The sequence below is a fragment of the Geotrypetes seraphini genome, chromosome 2 (assembly GCF_902459505.1).
Source record: "Geotrypetes seraphini chromosome 2, aGeoSer1.1, whole genome shotgun sequence".
Taxonomy (NCBI): Eukaryota; Metazoa; Chordata; class Amphibia; order Gymnophiona; family Dermophiidae; genus Geotrypetes; species Geotrypetes seraphini.
Genome location: NC_047085.1, coordinates 360,549,112 through 360,572,100, shown reverse-complemented (window position 1 = coordinate 360,572,100; position 22,989 = coordinate 360,549,112). Strand labels below are relative to the sequence as shown.

The 22,989-nt window shown below is 42.6% G+C and overlaps 1 protein-coding gene across 13 annotated transcripts in view; it reads right to left on the bottom strand.

Annotated features, from left to right (window-relative positions):
* Nucleotides 1-19,637, bottom strand: part of IKZF1 (IKAROS family zinc finger 1) — a 245,193-nt gene extending 225,556 nt beyond the window's left edge. For 12 of the 13 annotated variants that reach the window (XM_033930481.1, XM_033930483.1, XM_033930482.1 and 9 more), the window contains exon 1: nt 19,428-19,637. In XM_033930481.1, the coding sequence (XP_033786372.1) occupies nt 19,428-19,590 (163 nt within the window). In that variant the 5' untranslated portion in view covers nt 19,591-19,637. Of the gene's footprint in view, nt 1-18,172; nt 18,252-19,427 lie in introns of those variants that run through there. The other variant, XM_033930487.1, reaches the window with a different exon arrangement.
* Between the last annotated feature and the right edge of the window lie 3,352 nt (nt 19,638-22,989).

The following is a 22,989-nucleotide window of genomic DNA, read 5'->3' as shown; positions in this document are numbered from 1 at the left end:
GGGGGCCCAGTGTACTTGTGTGCCTAGGGGCCCTCGATGAATTAATCCTGCCCTGCCTGCAGAGTATACACTTTTCATAAACAGTGCACATCACTGTTAGAGGACCAAATTCCATATAGAGTGGCATATGCAGTGCGCGCAACTTAATTTTTTCATAAGTTGATCGGCGCCGATAATTGGCAATTAACAACTCGTAACTGATGCTAATCAGTACCAATTAGAAGTTTTACATGCACGACGTAGTAGGCGCATTCTATAAAGCGGTGTACGTCAGTTCTGGTGCATGAATCTTAAAAAGGGATGTGGCTAGGGGAGGAGCGTGAGCAGATTGTGGGTGTTCCTAAATGATAAGCACACTGTTATAGAATACACCTGAGCTGCGCACAACTTAGGTACAGGTATTTAGGCCTGATTTTCCTTGGCATAGAAGGGTGTGCCTAAATGTAAGTAATAAATTAAAGGATTATAAATAAAGATTTAATAGGTATTTAATACGGATTGGTACGCTCTTGCAGAGTCTGTCATAGGGGAAAACACCCTCCAGGGATTCAAGACAAAGTTGGACAAGTTCCTGCTCAACTGGAAAGTGCGCAGGTGAGGCTGGGCTCATTTAGAGCGCTGGTCTTTGACCTGGGAGCCGCCGCGGAAGCGGACTGCTGGGCACGATGGACCACTGGTCTGACCCAGCAGCTGCAATTCTTATAATAATAATAATAATAATAATTTATTCTTATATACCGCCATACCCGGAGAGTTCTAGGCGGTTTACATCAGTTACAGTAGTATCTGCGTTGACACGCAGATTTACAAACAGTTTGAACAATTTTAAACAATTTATCAGCAATACACAATTTATCAGATAAAAACAAATGTTAAAGCAGGTTTACAGCAGTTTATCAGGTATAGACAATTTATCCGATATAAGTAGTTTATCGGATATAAGCAAGTGTTAATCGATAGATACCTTCAAGATCATGAGGGGCATAGAGAAGGTGGATAGGGACAGATTCTTCAGACTGAAGGGGACAGCAAATACGAGGGGGCATTCGGAGAAACTGAAGGGAGATAGGTTCAAAACAAATGCAAGGAAGTTTTTTTTCACCCAGAGGGTCGTGGACACTTGGAATGCGCTACCGGAGGAAGTGATCAGGCAGAGTACGGTACAAGGATTCAAACAGGGATTGGACGGATTCCTGAGGGATAAAGGGATCGTGGGATACTGAGGGAGGAGCTGGGATGTAACACAAGTATAGGAAGTTAATCAGGTAATGAGTATAAACTAACCTGGTCGTGCATGTGCAAGACCGGAGGGCTAGGACTTCGATAGGAAGGCAGGACTTAAATGGGAAACCAAGGTGGCAAGGGAGCCCCTTCTGATGATTCAGACAGGTCTTGACCTGTTTTGGGCCGCCGCGGGAGCACACTGCTGGGCGGGATGGACCTGTGGTCTGACCCGGCGGAGGCACTGCTTATGTTCTTATGTTCTTATGAACTTAATAGAGGATGACGGGCGGAGGGGAGATAGGGAAGAGGGGAGCAATTAAGGGGAGGAGAAGAGCGGGGTGGGGTGGGGGGGCGAGTAGTAGTGTAAGCGGGGGGGGGGGGTTGTTAGGGGTCTTGTTTGCCGAATAGGTAGGTTTTGAGTGATTTTCTGAAGCTGAGGTAGGTGGGGGCCTCGAGCATCATTTGTGCAAGCCATGGGTTGAGCTTAGCTGCTTGGAAGGCGAAGGTTTTGTCTAGGAATCTTTTAAGATGGCAGAGTTTTAGAGACGGGAAGGCGAACAGCTGAATTCTATGGGATTTCTTGTTTGTGTTGTAGAGGCTAAAGTGAGAATTGATGTAACTTGGTGCTGGTATGTAGGAGGTGGTGGACATAAATGATTATAATAATATACAAGACAGGAACATGAAATGATATACATCATAAGATGTCCACCACAAGTTTAATTACTCAGAGAGGGAATAAAAAGCACATCAATTGAGATACATAAAACAGTGAATATTAGGAATTAATAAACAAACAGTTTATTTGTTATCATAACATTTAAATTAGTTCCAAAAATTAATTATTAAAATTGTTCTTTTTGATCATCTGAAAAATCCCCCTTTTTGCTATAAATAAATGTTAGTAATGCACAAGGTGGCTAAGGGCGATTCTATCTATATGCCTTTTATAGAATGCACTAAGTGCCATTATGATCAGCACATATTTTTTAGGTGCTTTATATAGACTCAGGCTCCGAGAGGATTTGATTTGGTTGTTTGTTGTTTTTTTTTTGGGGGGGGGGGGTTGAACTTTATTTAGTTTTTAATGGCAACAAAAAGTGCAAAACAATTTATTTACAAATAATGATAATCAACCAAGTACTTATAATCAATCAGTATCTATACAAAAGATAAAAAATTCCCTCCCCCATCCATCATTACCATCAGGAATAATACCAAAACAAAAGATTTGATTTGGTTTTAATACTTAATATGCCACTAAAAACCAAAGTGCTATAGTGGTTTAAATTCTAGAAAACAGCTCATTATACCAAATTACAAACTTATAACTAATTATACTAATTATACCATCACATCCATAGGACTTATCTCAATATATAATAATCATGTAATTGCAGCCTTCATTATCAAATCCACTCATTATCTATATAAAAGACCTCACTAAATAACTGTTACCCATAGCATTCTGACTCTCCTTACTATCCACGTTATAATGTTCACTCCACACTCTTAACGACACACACACATAAAAAGGAAATGTTATGGATTTTCCTGTCATTTTCATTTGAACATGGCATGAAATGACATGGGGAATGTCATTTCAAGTGAAGGCACATCCCTAGTTTTTATTTGTCAACAGCAATCTTACCATGAATATTTATGCCACAACACAGCAATGTACGCAACATTTCCTAGTATCAAAAGAAAATTTTCTTCTCAAAGTTTCAGATGGAACTTTAAAATAACCTGGATTGGCCACTGCTGGAAACAGTATTTTGGGTTAGATAGGCTCTTGATTGTTCAATATCTAAAGTGCTGCTGCAAGCTATCAGGTCAAACAGGTTTCCCTCAATAGGCCAGAACCAGAATTTTAAACAGTTTGACTAGAAATTGGAAGCCAATGTTGCTCCTGCAACATTGGGGGGTCACGTAGTCATATTTCTTAGCATTATACAACAGACAAACTGCAGTATTTAATTAACTGTAATCTTTATACCAAATAATGAGGAGCTCCTGCATGACAGGAGTAGAATAATCTAGTTCGTTTGGGCTGGATTCAGTAAATGGCACTCAAAATTTGGCACCAAAACAAACCTACACCTGCTGAACTCATGTACATGCTGGCACCCAACTTAGGCGCACTGAGACCATATTCTATAATTCCATGTGCAACTTTTCAGAACACCCAAGGCTACACTCTCTTTTCCGTAGAGTTAGACGCCATGTCTTACAGAATAGTGTGCGGCCAGATAACGCGTGCAAATTTTAATGAGTGCCAATCATCATTAATAAGGTTGTTAGCACCAATTATTGATGTCAATTGACTTGTTACTCAATTCGCACAGACATCTTGGGCATGTGCACAAATTAGAGCATGCAATTCTGGGCACCCTATGTGGAGGGGCATTTTCAAGAGGATATCTAAGCCTGAGGTTGGATGTTTTAGGAAAGACATCCAGAAATCCAGTTGAGAAAATGTCCATTTTCAAAACAGCAAGATGTCTATCTTTTTTTTTTTTTAATGACCTATATAGACTTTTTGTCATCTTTATGTAGGTACAATAGGTTTTGGGTGTGTTTTGGAGGGCTCACTATACAATGCAAGCAGTTTATAGTGACATGTACACCTGGGGCTTTTAAAAGTGACATTCACTGCAGTACCCCTAGAGTGTCCCTTTGCTTTGCTGGGCTCAGCTGTTTGTGTGGCCATCTGAAACTGTACAAAGGAGCGTTGAAACATTTTCAGCTCAACCAAGAAGAGAGTGATGTGGATACGGTCCAATCAATGATCTGAAACAATGTCAAAAACAGAATTTTGTTTCTCCAAATTGGCACGTAACGAAATAAGATAAAACTGTTTTCATCTACAGTGGCAAAATAACATTTAGAATTTAGGAAGTTGGTTGGTTGGGCTGAGAACTTTTCAGTACCTTCTCGTAATACAGATTAGAATGTACTGGGGAGGGGGGGTTCACATCTTTGAGTGGTGGGAGGGGGTCGGTGACCACTGGGGGAGTAAGAGTGGGTCATGCTTTAATCTCTCCTATGGTCATCTAGTCAGTTTTTGACCCTTATTCATTTTTAAAGCAGGTCTAGCTCCAAACATCTAAAAAAAAAAAAGCCCTGGACATTTTGTTAAAGGTTGGATTATCCCTGCAGAATGTCTAAGTCCTAATCCCGTCCTAATCCCACCTCTAACAAGCCCCCTTAAGATTTAGACACACTGGAGACAAAACAACCAGAAAGACTCTGGAAAGTCTGTTTTGAGAATGCTCACTTGGACTTTTTGACTAGTAAGTCATCCAAGAGCCAGTTTATGCTTTCATTTGGACATCTGTTTTGAAAATGAGCCCCATAGAATCTGGGGCTTTATGACAAGAGAATGAAACAAAGTGGATCCTCTTGACGGACATGAAGGAAGTTCTCACTGTCATATAGATCCGAGAGGAAAAAGAACGTTTCTTATCCAAGGTGGCACCAAGGAAACAATGGAATCCATAATCTTAAAGGTCTGAAATGCAGTGAACTTATGCCTACAGAAGCTTGTGTGATTAAGGCAGAGCTTACAGCAATGGGGCAGGGGCAGGGACAGGGAATGCGACAAAACCCGCGGGGAAATTGAGTTCCTGCGGGGAAGGGGACAAAATTGTCCCTGTGTCATTCTCTAATCCAAAGTGCCTCACATTTTTGAGAGTTTAAGATTAACTTTTAGTTCACTAGCCAGTGGTAGTTACCCTGTCCAATTTATCATTCAGCTGCTTCTGAAAAATATAATCCCCCTTATGGTATACTATAATAAAATGAATGACTTCTGCAGAAATCTGAGCTCCTCCTGAGATTCTGCATCAAAGTTGCAAGGGGTGCAATAACATAACATAATATATAGTCTTATATGATGCTAATACCTCCCAGTTCAACGCGGCTAGCAAGGAAAAAGAGCTGGAGCAGACTTACAGATACTTATACAAGGCAGTTCAAAAATGGAAAATCCAACACATTAGCATAATGCGAATTGTCTAAATAGCCAGGTTTTAATGTTTTTCCTAGGATCTATTGTAAGTAAGAGTGTGAACTTTAGAATAAGCCTGAAGCATCTTTTCAAAAGTTGATGAATTGGAAAGCCCTTGAGAGCTCTAATATCTTTTTATCCTTTGGAGAGGGGAAAGCTATTAAATTACAGTTTTGTACATCTATGATTTCTACCAAAGACAATAGGTTGATACAGGCATGATAGTGCTTGACTGTACAATATCTCATAGAGAAAGCAGGCAATAAAGACATTAAATAAGGCTGGAGTGAGTACAGATCCTTGTTGAATGCCAAAGTTTAAAGGACACATGTCAGTCACCAAAAGAAAGTAAAATAAGACTGAAACCAGTTTAGAGCTATCCCAGTAGCACCGGTTTGCGCCAGTCTTGATAACAATAAAGAATGTTCAGCTACATCAAATGTTAAGCTTAGATCCGACTGAATCAAAAGAATATCCCAAAGACTGTCCCGAAAAGCTATGGTCTTGTTTACCCTATTAACCAACATTATCCATACTGTGCCTTCCACAGATACCAAACTGATGTGGGAGAAACAGCCCGATCCAATAATTTGGCTATGAAAGGAAGATTTGATATGGGACATTAATTGGTGAGGTGCTTATCACATGTTAAAATCCACTACCACAGGGCGCTCAGGTGCCCCGCAGTAGCTTTGGAATTAGCACGCACTACCCATGTGCTAAAAAAATACTTTTTATTTTTTAGCGCTGGGGTGTGTTTAGGGGTGAAGAGTAGCTATGGCCAGAGCTAATCTGTTAGTGCAAGGTTAGCACAGGAGCCCTTCACTGCCTACAAAATAGGGCTCATGGGGTGACAGCCACGCGCTAATTAGAAAATTAGCATGTAGCCATTAATAGGAAAAACAGGAAATATGGCTATTTTACAGCTCAGTACACAGGAAACTGCTGCATTAATCATAGCACAGGCCACTTTTTTAGCGCAGCTTAGTAAAAGGACTCCTATGCTTTTAACCATAGATGCACCAAAGAGTGTTGCCATTTAACAGGGACCATTCCGGTATTCAAAAACACCCCCCCCCCCCACACACACACACACCCTTTTACAAAACTGCAAAAGCATTTTTTAGCGCAGGCCCACTCGCTGAATGCTCTGCGCTGCTCCTGACACTCAGAGTTCCTATGAGCGTCAGGAGCAGCGCAGAGATTCAGCGCGCCGACCTGTGCTAAAACCACTTATGAGGTTTTATAAAAGAGTGGGGTGGGGGTAAGATTTTTCAGCTCTGGAAACACTCTAGAGAAAAATAGACTAGCAGGATTTTAGTAATAGGGGGTGGGAGGGGGTGGAATATATATCCAAAAGGGTACTTTTTGCAGGCAACAAGAAATGTTTCCCCAAATTAAATTTGGTTATCAGCGCAAAACAAGAGAAAGAAGACTGATGAATCAATCCCAGGCAAAATGGAAGGGTGGGGATCCACCATATCAAGAGGAGGGAAATCACTTTACCCTGAAGCTTCAGGATTTAAACATCAGAAATGAACAATCTGATCTGAATTTACCACAGAGGACCTCAGAGGGGAATGTTCAACTGGGCAGAGCTCTCGAACAATATTCTACTCTGGCACAAATCACATATGTACATATTTATGAAGGTGGTTTGAAAAGTTTGGCAAAAAAGCAAGTTAAACAATGTAGTCTCCTTCAAGGGCTATACAATTAGTTCAGCAAGTTTTCAGTTTTTTCATAAGCAACTTTTCCTACGATACAAACAAAAAGTCCAATCAATCCATTTCCAAGGTCACTACATTAGACTAGGTTTTGCTAGCCAGACCAACCCACAGAAAGGGGGAGCTCAACCTTTAACTGGATCAGCTTTCCAAATAGATTCTGAATCAGGAAAAGCTTCCCTCTCCAGAAATCTGGGAGTTTATGAGAGATTATTCATAGGAGCTAACCTAAATGCCATGTTATCTCTAGAAAGGTGCTGCTAATTTATTGTTCACAGCCTTACATGGTTCTTTGGACCAGGGAAACTCTCTAGTTAAAAAAGGGGCCGCTGAAAGGTTCTCAGCCCAACCAAGAAGAGGATGAAGCGGAGCCATGAAACTTACAAGTTGTTCCACACTTTTCTTGACACTTTTCGTTTTAATGATATGAAATAAAATGAAAAGAATCAAGAAAAGAGTGAAATAACTTGTAAATTTCATGGCTCCACAACATTATTTTCTTGGTTGGGCTAAGAACTTTTCAGCGGCCCCAACCTCATAGCACACCCAAGATCTAAACGAGTAGAACTCTTTGATCAACTTCTGCCACCAGTCCAGCCAAACTGATATGCAAGAGAGTTCAAGATATTATGGTCTTTCTCTCACATACATGCACACATGAAAAGAAAAAGCCCCCTCCTACTCTGCAATCTGAATCTGCTCACCTGGGGATAGAACAGACTTTCTAGATTTCAGTGCAGGTTGAATCACACTGCCTGTGGGAACAACAGCATAACAGCGGAAGTGGAGAACTGGGGGGAAACCGACCCTCATTCCAATCCACTTGCCTGGTTAATGCAAGCATGCATTTGGGTTAGAGGAACAGAGAGACTTGCACTGCAGAGAGTGAGAAAGAGAGTGTGTGTATGCTTGCATATATATGGATTGTGTCTGTCTGTGCACAAATGTATGTGTCTGGGTTTGTGTCAAATAGTGACCCCTGCACTTGCTTTAAATAGCTGATGGTTTTTAGCAAAACAAAAAGAAGAGAAAATAAACTCAAAAACAGGGAAGTAAAGCCAATTGTTAGTGCTGCATGCACTGTAACTTACAAAAAGAGGGTAAGCAAACAGTGTGATTCCTGCCAAAAACATTCATCCAGCAATCCCACTGTCACACAAGAGTAAAAGGGGATAATGTCTTGCCTGTTGTGCCCGCTTGTCCTGGGACAAATGCCCACATTTATGCACAAACTCAGAACTTGGTAGATTTTAAGATTCTTGCTGCTTACCTCTGCTCACAGCTGCCAAAAGGGCCAACTGCCCCAGTGTTCCCTCTAAGGTACAGCATGCACAACCACACACAGTTCTTAATGTGGCCATGAATCATTCCTGAATCTGCTGCAGGAGAAGTATAGGAGTCTATGCCACTGGAAACACAACTCAGTGAAATCAAATGAAGCCGTAACCATGTTCTTAAGTATGAGTCGTACTTAAGTTGGGTGTTACTGAATGATGCCTGTTCAAAATGTCTTCCAGGAAGTGACCATTAAGAACCATTTTAGCAAAATAATGTTTAACAAAGAAAATAAAGTTGTGTTTTGTTATTTTCTTTCTGATAAGTTTCCGTTGGAGTCTCCTATATAGCTCCACAATAGCTAGATTAAATAAGCCCAAGAGCTAGTCTCGACGGGCGACCTTAACGCGGGGCTGGGTGGCCCGCTGAGTCGCCCGTAGGCTGGTTAGACTAGAGGTGGGGTTGGGGTAGGTTGAGGGATAGGAGAGAGTGCGTCCGGGGCGGTCCGTGGTCGAAGGATCTCCCCAATTGGTTAGTCGCAGCCGAGGGGGATTGTAGGTGGGAGGGGTTAAAAGAAGTGCTCTCAGAGGACCCTAACGGTTTTAGGTCCTCCGAGGCAGCTTTCCCACCTGCCCGCCCTTTGGGTTCAGGGGTGTGTGGGGATGGTTGGGTTGCGGTATCCCGAGCTACTGGCTACTGGGCTCATCAAGGGATGAGCGGTGGGCCGGCTGGGAGCTGTGCCTGATGGGTCGGATGACCCTGGATAATGGGGCATGTGTGGGACATGCCACCCCTCGGACCCTTGCTTAGATGACGGGGTCGGAGGCCAATTACATCTGATGGTAGCTCGGGATCAGGTCACAATGGTGATACCATTGTTCTGGGGTTATTGTTAATGTATTATTTATGGCTGTTAATTTATATATATTTAATTATGTTAAAATGTTATATGAATATATTTACTGTTCAATAAACAGGGCTGCGGCCAGGTGTTTTACCAACTAAGGCGTATTTGTCTCCTTGAGATAAGGAAAAAGGTATGTTGGGAGGGGGGTAAAGCGTTATAAGGAAGCGGGTCACTCCAGGTACCGCTGTTAGATACTTTCTGCTGCTAGGATTCTTGTCCAATATGAAGGATTATAGATGGAGTTGTCAGTTCTTTCTTTCTCTTTTTCCTGTACTTTTGTCTTCCTTATGCCATTTATTTGAGGACTGTAAGATGAATAATGAATGCATTGGATTTCCTGAGTTTGTCTCTGTAATAGAGAAATTTGTTTTTTCTCATGCTCCTATTTCCTACCAAGAAGTTATCTTGTATAATATATTAAAATTTCCATAAAAGAAAAGAAAGTTGTGATTAAATTTTGCAACAAAATAAGGCATATGGCACAAAGCGTTTGCCAAGATCAATTCGGCATTGTTTCACCAAAGAAAACTTTCAGATCTTGGTTCAGTAACTGGTACCATCCCAACTAGATTATGTCCTTTATGTAGGATGCAAAGAAAATATACAAAAAACACCCCCACTACAAACCATTCAAAACATAGCAGCCAGACTTATTTTCTCAGCAACTAAATATGACAAAGTGACACTCCTATACCTCAAACTACACTGGCTCCCCTTCTAAGCAAGGCATATTTTTAAACTATATAAACTGATCATTTTAATCTTCCATGGCATAACACCAGACTACACCTAATGACAAATACAACCTAATTAGCAACCATATGAGAATAAGATTCCCAAATACTAGAGGAATCAAATACAAAACTATTCATTCTACAACTTTTCCATATTTAGCAGCAAAATGGTAGAATCCTGTACCAGCACAATTAATGAACACCCTTCCTACCAACATTTTTGTAAAGGCCTAAAAACCTAACTATTTGGAAAATACCTTACTCTCCCCCTACCCCATAAACAATAGGCTATGACCAACAGAAACCAAATAAAACACAAACCACCTCTCCCATCTTGATAGATGATCAAGCTCTCTACATGCCCATCACCCCACAAAACATATACCATAATCATACACCTCCATGAACACAAACCAAGAAATTTATGTCATGAACCCTAATGAAATAATGTAAATCCTGGACATGGCCAGGCTCTTCTAAATTGTAAATCACATTGAACTCCTTCTGGGGCATATTAGTGATCCATAAATACTAACGTAATGCAGTGACATAGTAAGGGAGGTGCGGACCACCCCAGGTGGGGGTGCTGGCACTCTCCGCCCCACCCTGCCATACCATTCTACCTTATGCCATCCCTCCCTCCCCCCACCCCATACCTCCTTATTATCTTCACTGCCTGTTGCTTGTGTCAATCTGGCTCCCCTCTGAATCACTTCCAGGTCACGGGGCCAGGAAGTGATGTCAGAGGGAAATCCAACGCTGAAGCAAGGAGCATGCTTGCCGAAGCCACATGCACTGGCAAAAATTAAGAGGTACGAGGGAGGGAAAGCGCAAGTGTGAAATGAGGAGTGGGAAGGAGTGAGGGAAGGAATGGAAGAAGTGGGGGCATGGGAGGAGCACTGGGGAGCTGCCACTGCCCTGGGCACCTCCTACCCTTACTACACCACTGACGTAATATAATGGAATTTCCTAATAAAGGTTGTTTTTAAAGGTCATACTAAATGTTTCAACAATTGCAAAGTATTTTGAAACCATGGAAGGGATCCAGTTGTTTCCGGACACTGTATATAAAATTGGTATGCAACTTTCTTAGCACATAACCAAAAGTGGGCCATACCTGTGTGTGAAAAATAGGCATATCATGGGCATATGCACAACTTATAGAATATTGTTAACTGTGCCCGCTGTATGGTACACCTAGTAGACATAGCAACTTACACCAGCCAAATGGTTGTGCCTAAGTTTCAGCATACCATAGCTAATTTGCACGTATATTCTGTAATGGGTTAGGGGAGCCTCAATGCCAATACAGAATTGGCATTGCACTAAGGCCCAGATTATATAAAAGATGCCTAAAGTAAGGCACTTAGATTGGCACACAGAGCCGATCTAGATGCCTAGCTTACCCCCTCATTTACAAAACTGTAATTGGCTTAAATTGCAGTTAATTGGATAGTAGGTGCCAAACTTGGTAGGTACCTACCTCTTTCAAGTAGGTGCCTAGTCCAAGGCACCTATCAGAAAGTCGGCCTGGTTAGGGGGTGGATCGTAGGCATGTTTGGTTTCCCTAACTTAGGCACACTCATTTAGGCCAAGAAAACCCTGGCATAAATAGGGTAGGCCTAGGTTAGCACACCTATCAGCACCTAAGTCCACTTTAGGCAAAACTAGGTGCGAATCTATAAACAGCACCAAACTTATCATTGACGCACACTTAGCGCTGTGCTCCTCAGCACCTATGTTTTATTTTATTCATTTAAACATTTATATCTGCATATCCCCAATCTATGCGGGTTACAAAATCACATTCCTAAATAAAACTATACAAACACATCACAGCATACCAATGACACAGAGCATATTTCCTATATCTTAAAACCCTTATAATACATTTCCTTTAAAAACATAGCGGTCCTTTTACTAAGGTGTGCTAACTGATTTAGTGCGTGCTAACCGATTTAGCATGCGCTAAATCCTAAGGCATCCATTATATTCTATGGGCACCTTAGCATTTAAATTTAAATTGATTAGCGCACGCTAAATCGGATAGCGCACCTTAGTAAAAGGATCCCATAAACATTAATATATAAACAAAAATATTATACATTCACAGATCTTGAAAAGCCTTTCCGGAAAAAAAAAAAAAGCTTGCAAACTCTTACGGAAATGTAAAAAGTTAGAAATCTGACGAATTGAGTCAGGAGAGAATTCCATAATTGAGGACCTACCCTGCCAAAAAGTCATTGCCATTTATAGAATTGGGACCTAAGTGTGCCCCATTGTGGCACCTTAATTTAGGCGCCATTTTATAGAATAGCCCCCCCCCTGTCTCCCCCATATAACATAGTAAATGACAGCAGTCTGCTTAACATGGATGCCAGAGCAGCTCCCGCCTCTCCCTTCAGGCCATACTGCTTCATGACTACATATTGCCATCAAAAACTAAGCAGCAGCAATTTGCCACAGTGCCAACCACATATGGGCAGTTACATTTAATAAAATCTTGGAAGAGTGGTTTCACAATGTTGGTTGCAGTATAGTTACACTTGTTGTCAATTAGAGAATGACACGGTGACAAAATTCATCACCGTTCCCGTCCCCGCGGATAACCGTGGTAAAACATCTTCATGTCATTCTTTAAGGAGAGAGGGAAGAATCAGAGTATGAATGGCCACAACCACTGACCTGCAAGCTTTGCTTTGAAGAATGCTGGTGCAGAAGGACTGAGGCTGAAATAGACACTAAAAAATGACATGGGATTATTTCCTGCGGTTATCTGCGGGGACGGGAACGGTGATGAATTTTGTCACCGTGTCATTCGCTATTGTCAATACTTTATTAAACCAATAATCCAACAATGTTGCACACTGACAACACTTTTCTGGCTATCCACCTGAGATGCACTCATAGCATATGATGAAATTATTTCTGTCTTCTGATCCAATACAGGGTAAGAAAATGAAATGTGATCTCAGTCAGCTTGCTTCCCTCACTGAAATCAGATCATTGCTGAGGGGAGGGGGGGGTGCATTCTCTTTTTCAGTCTGAGGATGCTAAGGTTTGGGATTGGTGTATGTTCCTTATCACTGTCAAATGCAACAAATTGGAAGGTCCTTTCATCGCAAAAGGCTGAAAAAATGGACCAAGATGTCACACTGGATTCTTTAATAAAAAAAAAAAAAAATACAATGATTGGTTTGCGAATTAAAACAATGTGAAAGAAAATCAGTTTCCCCTCAGACGTTGTACAAAATAGTAATGAAAGGGGTAAAACATTGATTCGGCAACTAAGTTTCTAAGGTTCCAGGCTATTTTGCAGTTCTGTTTTCAGTGCTTGCAAAACAAATGTACAGATTTTTAGACTTACAGCCCTGTCAGTGGACGTATTTGACAGTGGGAAGAGCACAATGCAGTTAAAAGGTGACACATGGCCAGGCTCTGAGCTATTCACGTCACTTGGTTCACATATGCTCAAAAAAGCACACGCAACTCCTGTGACAGGCATTTTGCTCTAACCAGCTTCACTGAGCAGAAGTGTGCAGCCCTGAAAAATGTCAAAGGCTGCTCTGTCCGGAAGCTTGGGCTACTGTAACTAGGGAATTAATACTTGCCCGCTTCTTTTGGGAAGCCAGCGCACATACTTCTCGCTTGTAACACGCTCTGCAAGCTCTTTGTGAATCTCTTTCGGTTCTTTCGCGCAAGTACAGTATAACTGAGCAGAAGTAAAAAGGGATACGACAGAGGTTCTGGCTTTAGTAGCTGTCTGTCGTAATCCATATAGAGAAGCCAGAAACAGAGCCGGGTAGAACAACTGAAGAAAAGAAAAGAAAAAAAAAAAAAGAAAAAGATTTTTTTTTTGTTATTTGAAAGTGATGGCGAAGATTAAGACTTTTGCCAGGTAAGGCAGTGAAGCAGAGTCCCAGATTGAGAAGAGTACAAGTGAGTATAGTGCCCCTTTCTTCACTCCTGCCAAGTGATAAAATAAACATAAGAATAGCCTTACTAGGTCAGACCAATGGTCCATCAAGCCCACTAGCCCGTTCTCATGGTGGTCAATCCAGGTCACTAGTGCTGGCCAAAACCCAAGGAGAAGCAATATTCCATGCTATCGATCCAGGGCAAGCAGTGGCTTCCCCCATGTCTTTCTCAATAACAGACTATGGACATTTCCTCCAGGAATTTGTCCAAACCTTTTTTATAACCAGCTATGCTATCCACTCTTACCACAACCTCTGGCAACGCGTTCGAGCTTAACTATTCTCCGAGTGAAAAAATATTTCCTATTTTTGGTTTTAAAAAGTATTTCCCTGTATACTTCTCCCTCCATATTCGCGGTTTCAACATTTGCGGTTTCAATTAGTCACAGTTTTTAGCTTGCTGGCTCGTCCCCCAAATGGCATCAGCTTGCATAGAGAAATCGCTGAGTCCCAGCACTTTGTTCACTGTGTTTTGCCTCTCCTTCAGAAACAGGCCAGGTCTCCTACCATGTTATTCACGATGGTTTTTAATAGAAAACAGCAAATAACAAATAATTTGCGGTTTTTCAGTATTTGCAGTTCTGTTAATCCCCTATTACAGCGAATACGGAGGGAGAAGTGTAACTTCATCGAGTGTCCCCTAGTCTTTATAATTTTTGATAGAGTGAAAAATCTATCCTCTATAGCAGGCCTTCTGTCCCCAAAGATAGCACAATTCAGGGTTCATAGACAACGGCGCGAAAGACAAAGGCACGCCCAGACAATTGAGCGCAGCGCGGAGGCGCGCACCACTCAAAATTACTGTTTTTAGGGGCTCCGACGGGGGTTTTTGTTGGGGAACCCCACACTTTACTTAATAGACATCGCGTCAGCGTTATGGGGGGTTGTAACCCTCCACATTTTACTGTAAACTTAACTTTTTCCCTAAAAACAGGGAAAGAGTGAAGTTTTCAGTAAAATGTGGGGGGTTACAACCCCCCAAACCCCCCACAATGCCTCCACAACGCAGCGTGATGTCTATTAAGTAAAGTGGGGGGGTTCCACCCCCACGCCCCCCCGTCGGAGCCCTAAAAACAGTCATTTTGAGCGGTGCGCGCCTCCACGCTGTGCTTAATTGTCTGGGCGTGCCTTTGTCCCGGCGCGCTTTTGACCTGACACCCAATTCAGCACCTGCAAGTGGCACTTCAGTTCCTCCATCTTCCGTTGAATCCAATGGCCTTTGCTCATGTATCTTTGTGCTCACAGATCGGTCCCTTTTTAAGATAGTAAGGAATATCTATTATGAGGCAGAATACAACAGAGTAGCAGCATGCCAGAGCTATTGGCAATCTGCAAAAAAAAAAAAACAACAACAGGATTTTCATCTTGAAGTATTTAGGTGATTTGAGCCTACAGGTGAACTCTCATTTTACTGTCCATAGATATTATATATATTTCAGGTCTTCACGTCAGACTACTCCAATGTCACTTTTATTTCACTGGGTGTCACCGAAGCTAAGTCGCTGACTATGAAAAGGGATCCTTTTTCACCTAACAAGAAAGGGGCACAGGGTTTCTCGCAGCTGTCTTCCAGCGGGACTTTGGGGGGCGGGTGGGGGGGGGAAACTTTCTGCCATCGACATCAGCTCCTTGCCTCCCTCTTTTCTTTCCATGTTTACTTCTCTGCTTTAAACCAAAGTTCACAGTCTTGAGTCTGTATCTGTTTGGGTCTGTTTTACCCCATTCAAGATGTTAATTCTGTTTTCTGTTGAGAATTTATATTTACAAGAGGCTAAACCTTAAGGCAGAATTCTTCACTACCAAACACACATACATACAAGAAACACAATTCTACAACATCAGCATGCTAATCTGAACCATTTTTTTTTTTTTAGCAACCTAGTAGTTATGATAGACAGATACATAGATTTAGATGTATACGTTTTCTATAAAAAAAAACCAACAACAACAACTAACGCTTCTGTTTAAATTACAATGGAATCAAATACTGAAAATTAGCAGTTTTATCACTGCTGCTACTTGTTCCATTTTTTTGTGAACATATGGTTTTGGTTTCTCTATAGCTTTTTTTTTTTTTTTTAAATCATATATAAATTCCAAACAATTTTGAAATAGTATAAGAAATAAGAATTATCATATATATATATAAACTTTAAGCAGGTGTAACCTCAAATTCACTTATGAGTGGATTGTGCTTCATATTTGGCAAATGGAAAGAAAAAGCATACCAAGCAGCGCAGAAGTCATTCTAATTTTTAGGTCCACCTATGCATGTTGGTTCTTTTTCTCTAGTGAATAGCATGTTTTGTGACTGGTATAAAATACCTTTATCCTGTGCAGTAGTATCCATCATTTTTGCTATAGATTTGGAAGCAATCAGCCAGATGGAGGAAGAGCCAGAAAAAGACAGGACATGGCATGGTTCAGCACAGAAGTTTTAATACTGTAATTAATAAAAGAATTCTAACACAAAATTGGTTGTGTCAAAATAAGGATTCTCTTACTTTCACGTTCGATGCATGTTCCAAGGTCCAAACGATGCCCATATGTTCTATGGCAACTCTATGAATGTCTACCCTAGACCGCTCAGAAAGGACAACTCCCAGCTCATAGGAAATGCCATTTCCCCCTTCCCCCCCACTCCTCTGTTGCACTGGAAACATTCAACATGCTTCCCACAAGTAACACATCTGAACAGCTTTTCCCAGTTTGTTAAGTTGTGCTTAAAGCTGACCTTGAACATTTTCTGAGGTGTTCTGAAAGGCTGGTGCACCTGTGTGTTGATGAGGGGGATTGACAGCGAGCAAAATATAGCTGATATGCGGAAGAGCTGAGGAAACGTTAAATACTTATAAATAGATCCTACAATCAAGGGTCTGTGTGCACAGGTCCCTAAGGTGCCTTGTCCACTAACCTACATAAGACTGTGGTGAAGGAATAATTAAACTCTAATAGCTTATCACCCAAACCGAGATACCAGATGAGCCAAATACACATGTGGGGAAGGGGGTTGGAGTAATACAAGCCTTATACAAACATATTTCTTTGGGAAGGCATTTATCATTGACGCCTGAGTGGCCCATATATTTACTTTTTCCCCCTTCTTTTTAAGTCTGTCACATGGGGCTGTCGGGGTTTGGGAATAAGGTTGGCAGACAATTCTTTCTCTTCTATCCTGTAATGAAATTGAGTTCCTTTCTTAGTTGTTCCATATTTTGTTTGTTTATGTAAAAGAGAGCCCCAGTAGAGCACAAATGCTTTTCACACCTCCTCTGAGGCAGATATAAACTTTGGCTTGTGCCTTCCGCATACAGGTGCATACTGTACTTTATAATGTACACGTATACAATGCAATTTTGCCCCTGTTGTGCCTACATGTGTATATGCCTCCACACAGTTTTATTATAGCTATTTCTCACAAACTTTGGATGCAGGAAATACTTTATAAAATTACCCCCAGAAAAGATTTCTAAGGGTTGTTGTGCTTATGGGGACCCGTGTCTTTTCCCTGGTCCTATGACTTTTGAGTTAAGATCTTGTGAGGTGGGTTGGCCATTGACTGAAACAGGGAAGGGGTAAAACGCAGACCTGACGGACCTCCTTAAAAATCTGAGGTCCATGCCACTTGTAGTTAGTTTCTGGCTCTGACAGACCTTGATGACAATTTAGCGCTGACGGATCCGTCTCAGCATAGGGAGGGAAAAGTATTAGGATCCGTCAGCGCTAAAATGTCATGAGATCTGTCAGAGCCAGAGACTAAAAGTGGTGCGGCTACTTTGCTGGTTGAGCCGGGTCCCCGCCACTGGTATCTTTTGCAGGAGAGATTTTCTGCAAAAGTTCATTAAGGGGAATGGTTTTAGTCTCTGGCTCTGACAGACCTCGATGACATTTTAGCGCTGACGGATCCTAATACTTTTCCCTCCCTATGCTGAGACGGATCCGTCAGCGCTAAATTGTCATCGAGGTCTGTCAGAGCCAGAAACTAACTACAAGTGGCACGGACCTCAGATTTTTAAGGACGTGCGGTTTTAGATCTGAGAGGTCTGTCAGGTCCGCGTTTTACCCCCTTCCCATTGAAACAGGATACTGAGCTTGATGGACCTGCGGCCTGTCCCAGTATGGCAACTCTTTATGTTCTAAGACTGAGCCACATGTTCTCTTGGTCTTTGAAAACCTGTAAAATAGGGTGATGTAGGATGCTGACCAAACTGAGGGAATTAAATGTCTCATTAAAACTATACGTGCAATCAGAAACACACAGCAGTGCCCTCAAGAACTTCTGCAAAGTTTGACCAGTGGTCGGGGGGGTCACTCACCCATGCGCACCACTTTGGCAAAGAAGGGCAGAGGGCTTGAAGCAGGCGGAGAAGCAACGTGGGCAACCAGCATTAGTCACTTTTCCAACGCAGCTAACCTGACGCTTTTGCAAAAGTGTTTGAGGTCAGTCGCCTCTTTTCCGAAACTAAGAGCGCCTCAACCGCTCAGAGGCAAAAAAAAAAAAAAAAAAAAAGAAAGAAACAGCACAATTCCTGAGACCAGTCATTCCCCTGAAAACGAAAAACATCACGAGAGATTGACATCTTGCCAGGGATCTGTTGCTGGTACTACGCTTGCGAAGGAAGAAGAAAAAAAAAAAAAAAAAAAGGCGAGGTAAAACCCGAAAGCAGCATTTCGCGGAAACGGCCCCTTCGTGGTCTGCCTCTGAAAGTGCAAATGTTCCAACTGACAGCAGCCTGCAGGGAAGAGCGGCAGCACCTGCATAGCACTAGGAAGGGGGGAGGGGAGGAAGCCTCGCTCTTTCTTTTCTGCAACCTTTACAAGAACCTTTCCTATCGTTGCGCCAATTCTTTTTTTTTTTTTACTTCAGGAGGACGGGGGGGGGGGGGGGGGAAGGTAAAAAAAATCCTCTGATCCCACCTTTTCCTTCATTAAGAAGATAGAGAACAACTTCGAATTATTTAAAAAAAAAAAAAACCACACAAAAGTGTTACCGTGCCCTAACTCAAACTTTAGGGAAGTAACGGGCTAAAAACTTTGCATTTTTTCTTTCCGGATATTTTCAAAGTCCTTATTTCCTAGCCAGAAGGCTGCAACAGAGTGGGGGGTGGGGGGGCTGTAATAGGAAAAACAAGTTTGCTAAGCCTCTGTAATATTTCCAGTTTTCTTTCACAACGACTTCCTGAAACTGCTCAGCTCTCCCTTGCTTGTTCCCTATTTCTTACATCTTACCAGACTGCTTTCCCTCATTTTACTATAGTTTTAACAGCTCTAGTGTACTTTTTTTTTTTTTTTCTTCTATTGACCGGTCAAGCCTATTCATAACCCATTTCAACGTCTGCCCAAGCAAAAGGTTCAAGGAAAACAGGGAATATAAAATTGAATAGGCGTATGCACCTAGTTCTCTGACACGTATTAAAAAAACCCTCATTTGTATCAGGTGTTCCCGACAGCGACAAGGGATCGAATAGTCGTCCCCCCCCCCCCACCGCTTCAACTTTCTACTGCTCCCACAGGTGCCCCATCCCCGTGAAAGCGCGGGCGAGGAGCGCACGTGCGCCTGCCTGTCAGTACCTGCTCTCCCCGGGGCTGGCTGCGCGGCGCTCTGCCACTGCTCTGCTCCATGCGCCGCCGCTGGCGCCCTCCCTGCTGCGAGCGCCGCTGCTGCTCCGGGCTGGAGCAGGGCTCTGGGTCCCGCCTCCCCTCTGCGCTCCACTTCCTCATTCCAGTGCAGCATCTCCGCTGTGTCCCGCGCTCAGGATGCTGAGGCAACTCTCCCGCTCTCTTTCCTCTCTCTCTCCCTCCCCCCCCCCGCCCCCTTAATCTTATGCGCCCGGCCGCCGGGACACTCCAGGGGCGTCTCCGAAGATCCCAGGCGGCATCGCCCATCGGAGTCATTTCGGGAGGGGGGGGGGGGGGGCGCTGCTTGCCCGAAACGCTGCAGGTGTAAGCTGAAGGAGCACCGAGACATGCGCTAGCAAGGACAGTCCTGTCAACGAACACCGTCCCTTTAATATAATATAGTACAGGGTCTTTGCAGGATCTTCGAGCTTTGTTGTTCTGTGTCATCATGGCACATGACCCTCAGAATGGTATTTGAAATAAAACTCAGGTCAGCTTGGTTTATTTTACATCCCCTAAATCACAGTAATACAGTAAACGATGGTACTTATAGACCCACACGATCCGTCCAGTCTCCCCAACAAATGCAGAAGCTGCACTGGCCACTCTCTGTCATTCATTCTTAAACACTGGTGGGCAATTTGAAGACTGCTGGGAAGCTGGAACCTGTGTGAAGTAAAGTCAAAATCAAACATTCCAAACTGTGGGTAGGGACCCCAAAGGGGTCATAATATGCACTTTTGGGGTCACAACTTGGGCGGGCTCTCTATAGGTGAATCATTATTCTGCATCTCTGGTGTGTATGTGTTGGGGGTCATACACATTTATTTGGCCACTATTAAATGGTCATGGCTACAAAAAGATTGACAAGCCCAATAGCATAGGTCTACATCAGTGGTCTCAAACTCAAACCCTTTGCAGGGCCACCTTTTGGATTTGTAGATACTTGGAGGGCCTCAGAAAAAATAGTTAATGTCTTATTAAAGAAATGACAATTTTGCATGAGGTAAAACTCTTTATAGTTTATAAAGCTTTACTTTTGGCTAAGTCTTAATAATAATAATATTGTAATCTATAGCTAAAGAGACATATAATCAAGAAACTGTTTTATTTTACTTTTGTGATTATGGCAAACATACCAAGAGCTTCAAAATAGTACCTGGCGGGCCGCATGTGGCTTCTGGGCCGTGAGTTTGAGACCACTGGGCTACATGGTAAATACTCCAATGCTCATAGGGATTGAATGGGTGTCGGCACATTTGCTATGCTGCATTCACTAACACCGCTTTGTAAAACATAAAAGTATTTTTTTTCATTGTGATGATATTTAACCCATGGCAGGAGCTGGAAATCCCATTGGTGAAAGTCCTTCTTAATTATGTTGTACATGAAATTGCACCTGCCTGTGACCAGCAAAAAAAAGTGCAAATGAGGGCATCATACCTTCACCCTGGATGGTGAATTTGGTTATTCCTCTCTCTGGACGCCTGCAACATGATCTTCGCACCAAAAATGTTCCCCAGGGCTTGCAATAATTTCACAGTAAGGCTAAAGTAGATCCAATATTGTAGCTAAATCCAGGTAAAAACTTATGATATCAAAGGGACAGATATGCCCATGGAAGAGTATTTTTACACATTATAACAGCATGTGATCTGGTAGGACATAATTCCTATTAAGTGTTAAAAGATCAGATTTAACATCAGAATGATTGGGATTGGCCTTGTTTCAGTAAATAGGAGTATTTTGTGTCCTGGGAGTTTATCTGCGTAATAGAACATGCAAAGCCAACCAAATTATGAATAATGCATGTGCATTTCTGATGTGTGGAGCTGCTTTTAGAGGATAATTCTATAAAGTGCATGCTAATAGTTATGCTGATTATATATGCACAACTTATTAGAATAATATTATGTACCTACATACCTTTATATGTGCATGTTTGTACATAAATGCCAAAATTCTACCTGTTATTCTGTATATATGCACATATCTTACATAGTGCTATTTTAAAGGTAGGCGCGTACATAGGCAGGGTCTGAGAAGAGAGCATGGGTGGGCCTCATAGAAAATTATTATTTATTTACATTTTGCTATACTGCAAATTCTGTACTGGACAAGTCGAAGCAGTTTACAGTCTAAGAAGAGATTCTTCAGAGTACAAATGGGAGCCCGAGACCCCTGTGTCGATGGGCGGAATGTAACACGGGGCTGGGAGAGCCCTCGTGTCGCCCATCGGCTAGGGGTCGGGGGTATTAGCAGAGGAAGGGTAGTAAGCAGGTTGTGATTGGGCGAGGGATCCATCAGTGTAAAAATTTTAAATTGATTGGTGGATGGGTGCGGGGACGAGGTTTTAAAGGCTAGACCCTGGAGGACTCGGCTCCTTCTGAGGTCCTACAGGGCGGCTTTTCCCACCCGCCCACCTGTTGTGGTGGTGCAAAAATTTAGTAGCTCGGGTGGCGGATCTCCCAAGCTACTGGGTCATGGGGCTTATCGGGTGATGAGCGTTGGGACGGCGGGGAACTGTGCCCGGTGGGTCAGGTGATCCAGAAAATGGGGCCTGAGGGACATGCCACCCCTCTGACCCTTGCTGTGGTGGCAGGGTTGAGGGAATAAATCAAAGTTATTGGGTAGCTCGGGAGGAGCTATTATATGATGTTAAGAATATAATGAAGTTGATATGTTTATGTTTATGGTTAATAAACTGAGCTGCGGCTAGTTATACCAACCAGGAGACTGTTGTGTGGTTTTTGGTAAAACTAAAGGGAGTTGGGTTATGAGGGAAGAGTAGGGTTTGAGTATTTAGGCAGACAGCAGGGCCTATCCAGATCCCGCTGTTAAAGGAATAATTTGCTGATAGAAAAGTAGCGTAGGGAATGAATGCCACTATGTTGATAGGAAAGTAGCATATCACTCATTCAGCATGTAAAAGTGGAATAGAAGACGAAAGATTTGGAAGACAGTCTAAAAAGGAATTCTACCCAAAAGTGATGTAGCGAGGGGTAGGAGGTGCCCGGGACAGTGGTGCTTCCCCCACGCCCTTCTCTCTGCCCCCTTGCCACATTCACACCTTCCCTTCCTCTTCCCGTACCTCTATACATCTATGCCAATGCGAGCAGCTTCTCTGGCCTGCTGCTCATGCTGGTGTTGGCTTTCCCTCTGACATCACTTCCTGGCCCCACAAGCCAGATGTTCTGGCACCTCCACCAAAATGGCACCTGGGTCAGTCTGTCCTCCCGCCCCCCCCCCCCCCCCCCCTTACTATGCTACTGCTACCCAATATGAACAGAACGTCATAATATCATTTGTTCAGCACATAAAATGGAGTGATAGACAAGAGTTAGGAGCACAATTTTGTGGAAGATGAATCTGCATGAGTGGTCTGGCTATGGTGAGAGTGTTTATATAATTTATGCTAAATGGGTGGGAAGGCTTGTATGAACAGCCTGTATGAGAGGGGATATTATGAATTGAGAGGGGAAGCGCATTCCAGGCAGATAGGCCTGTAAAGTAA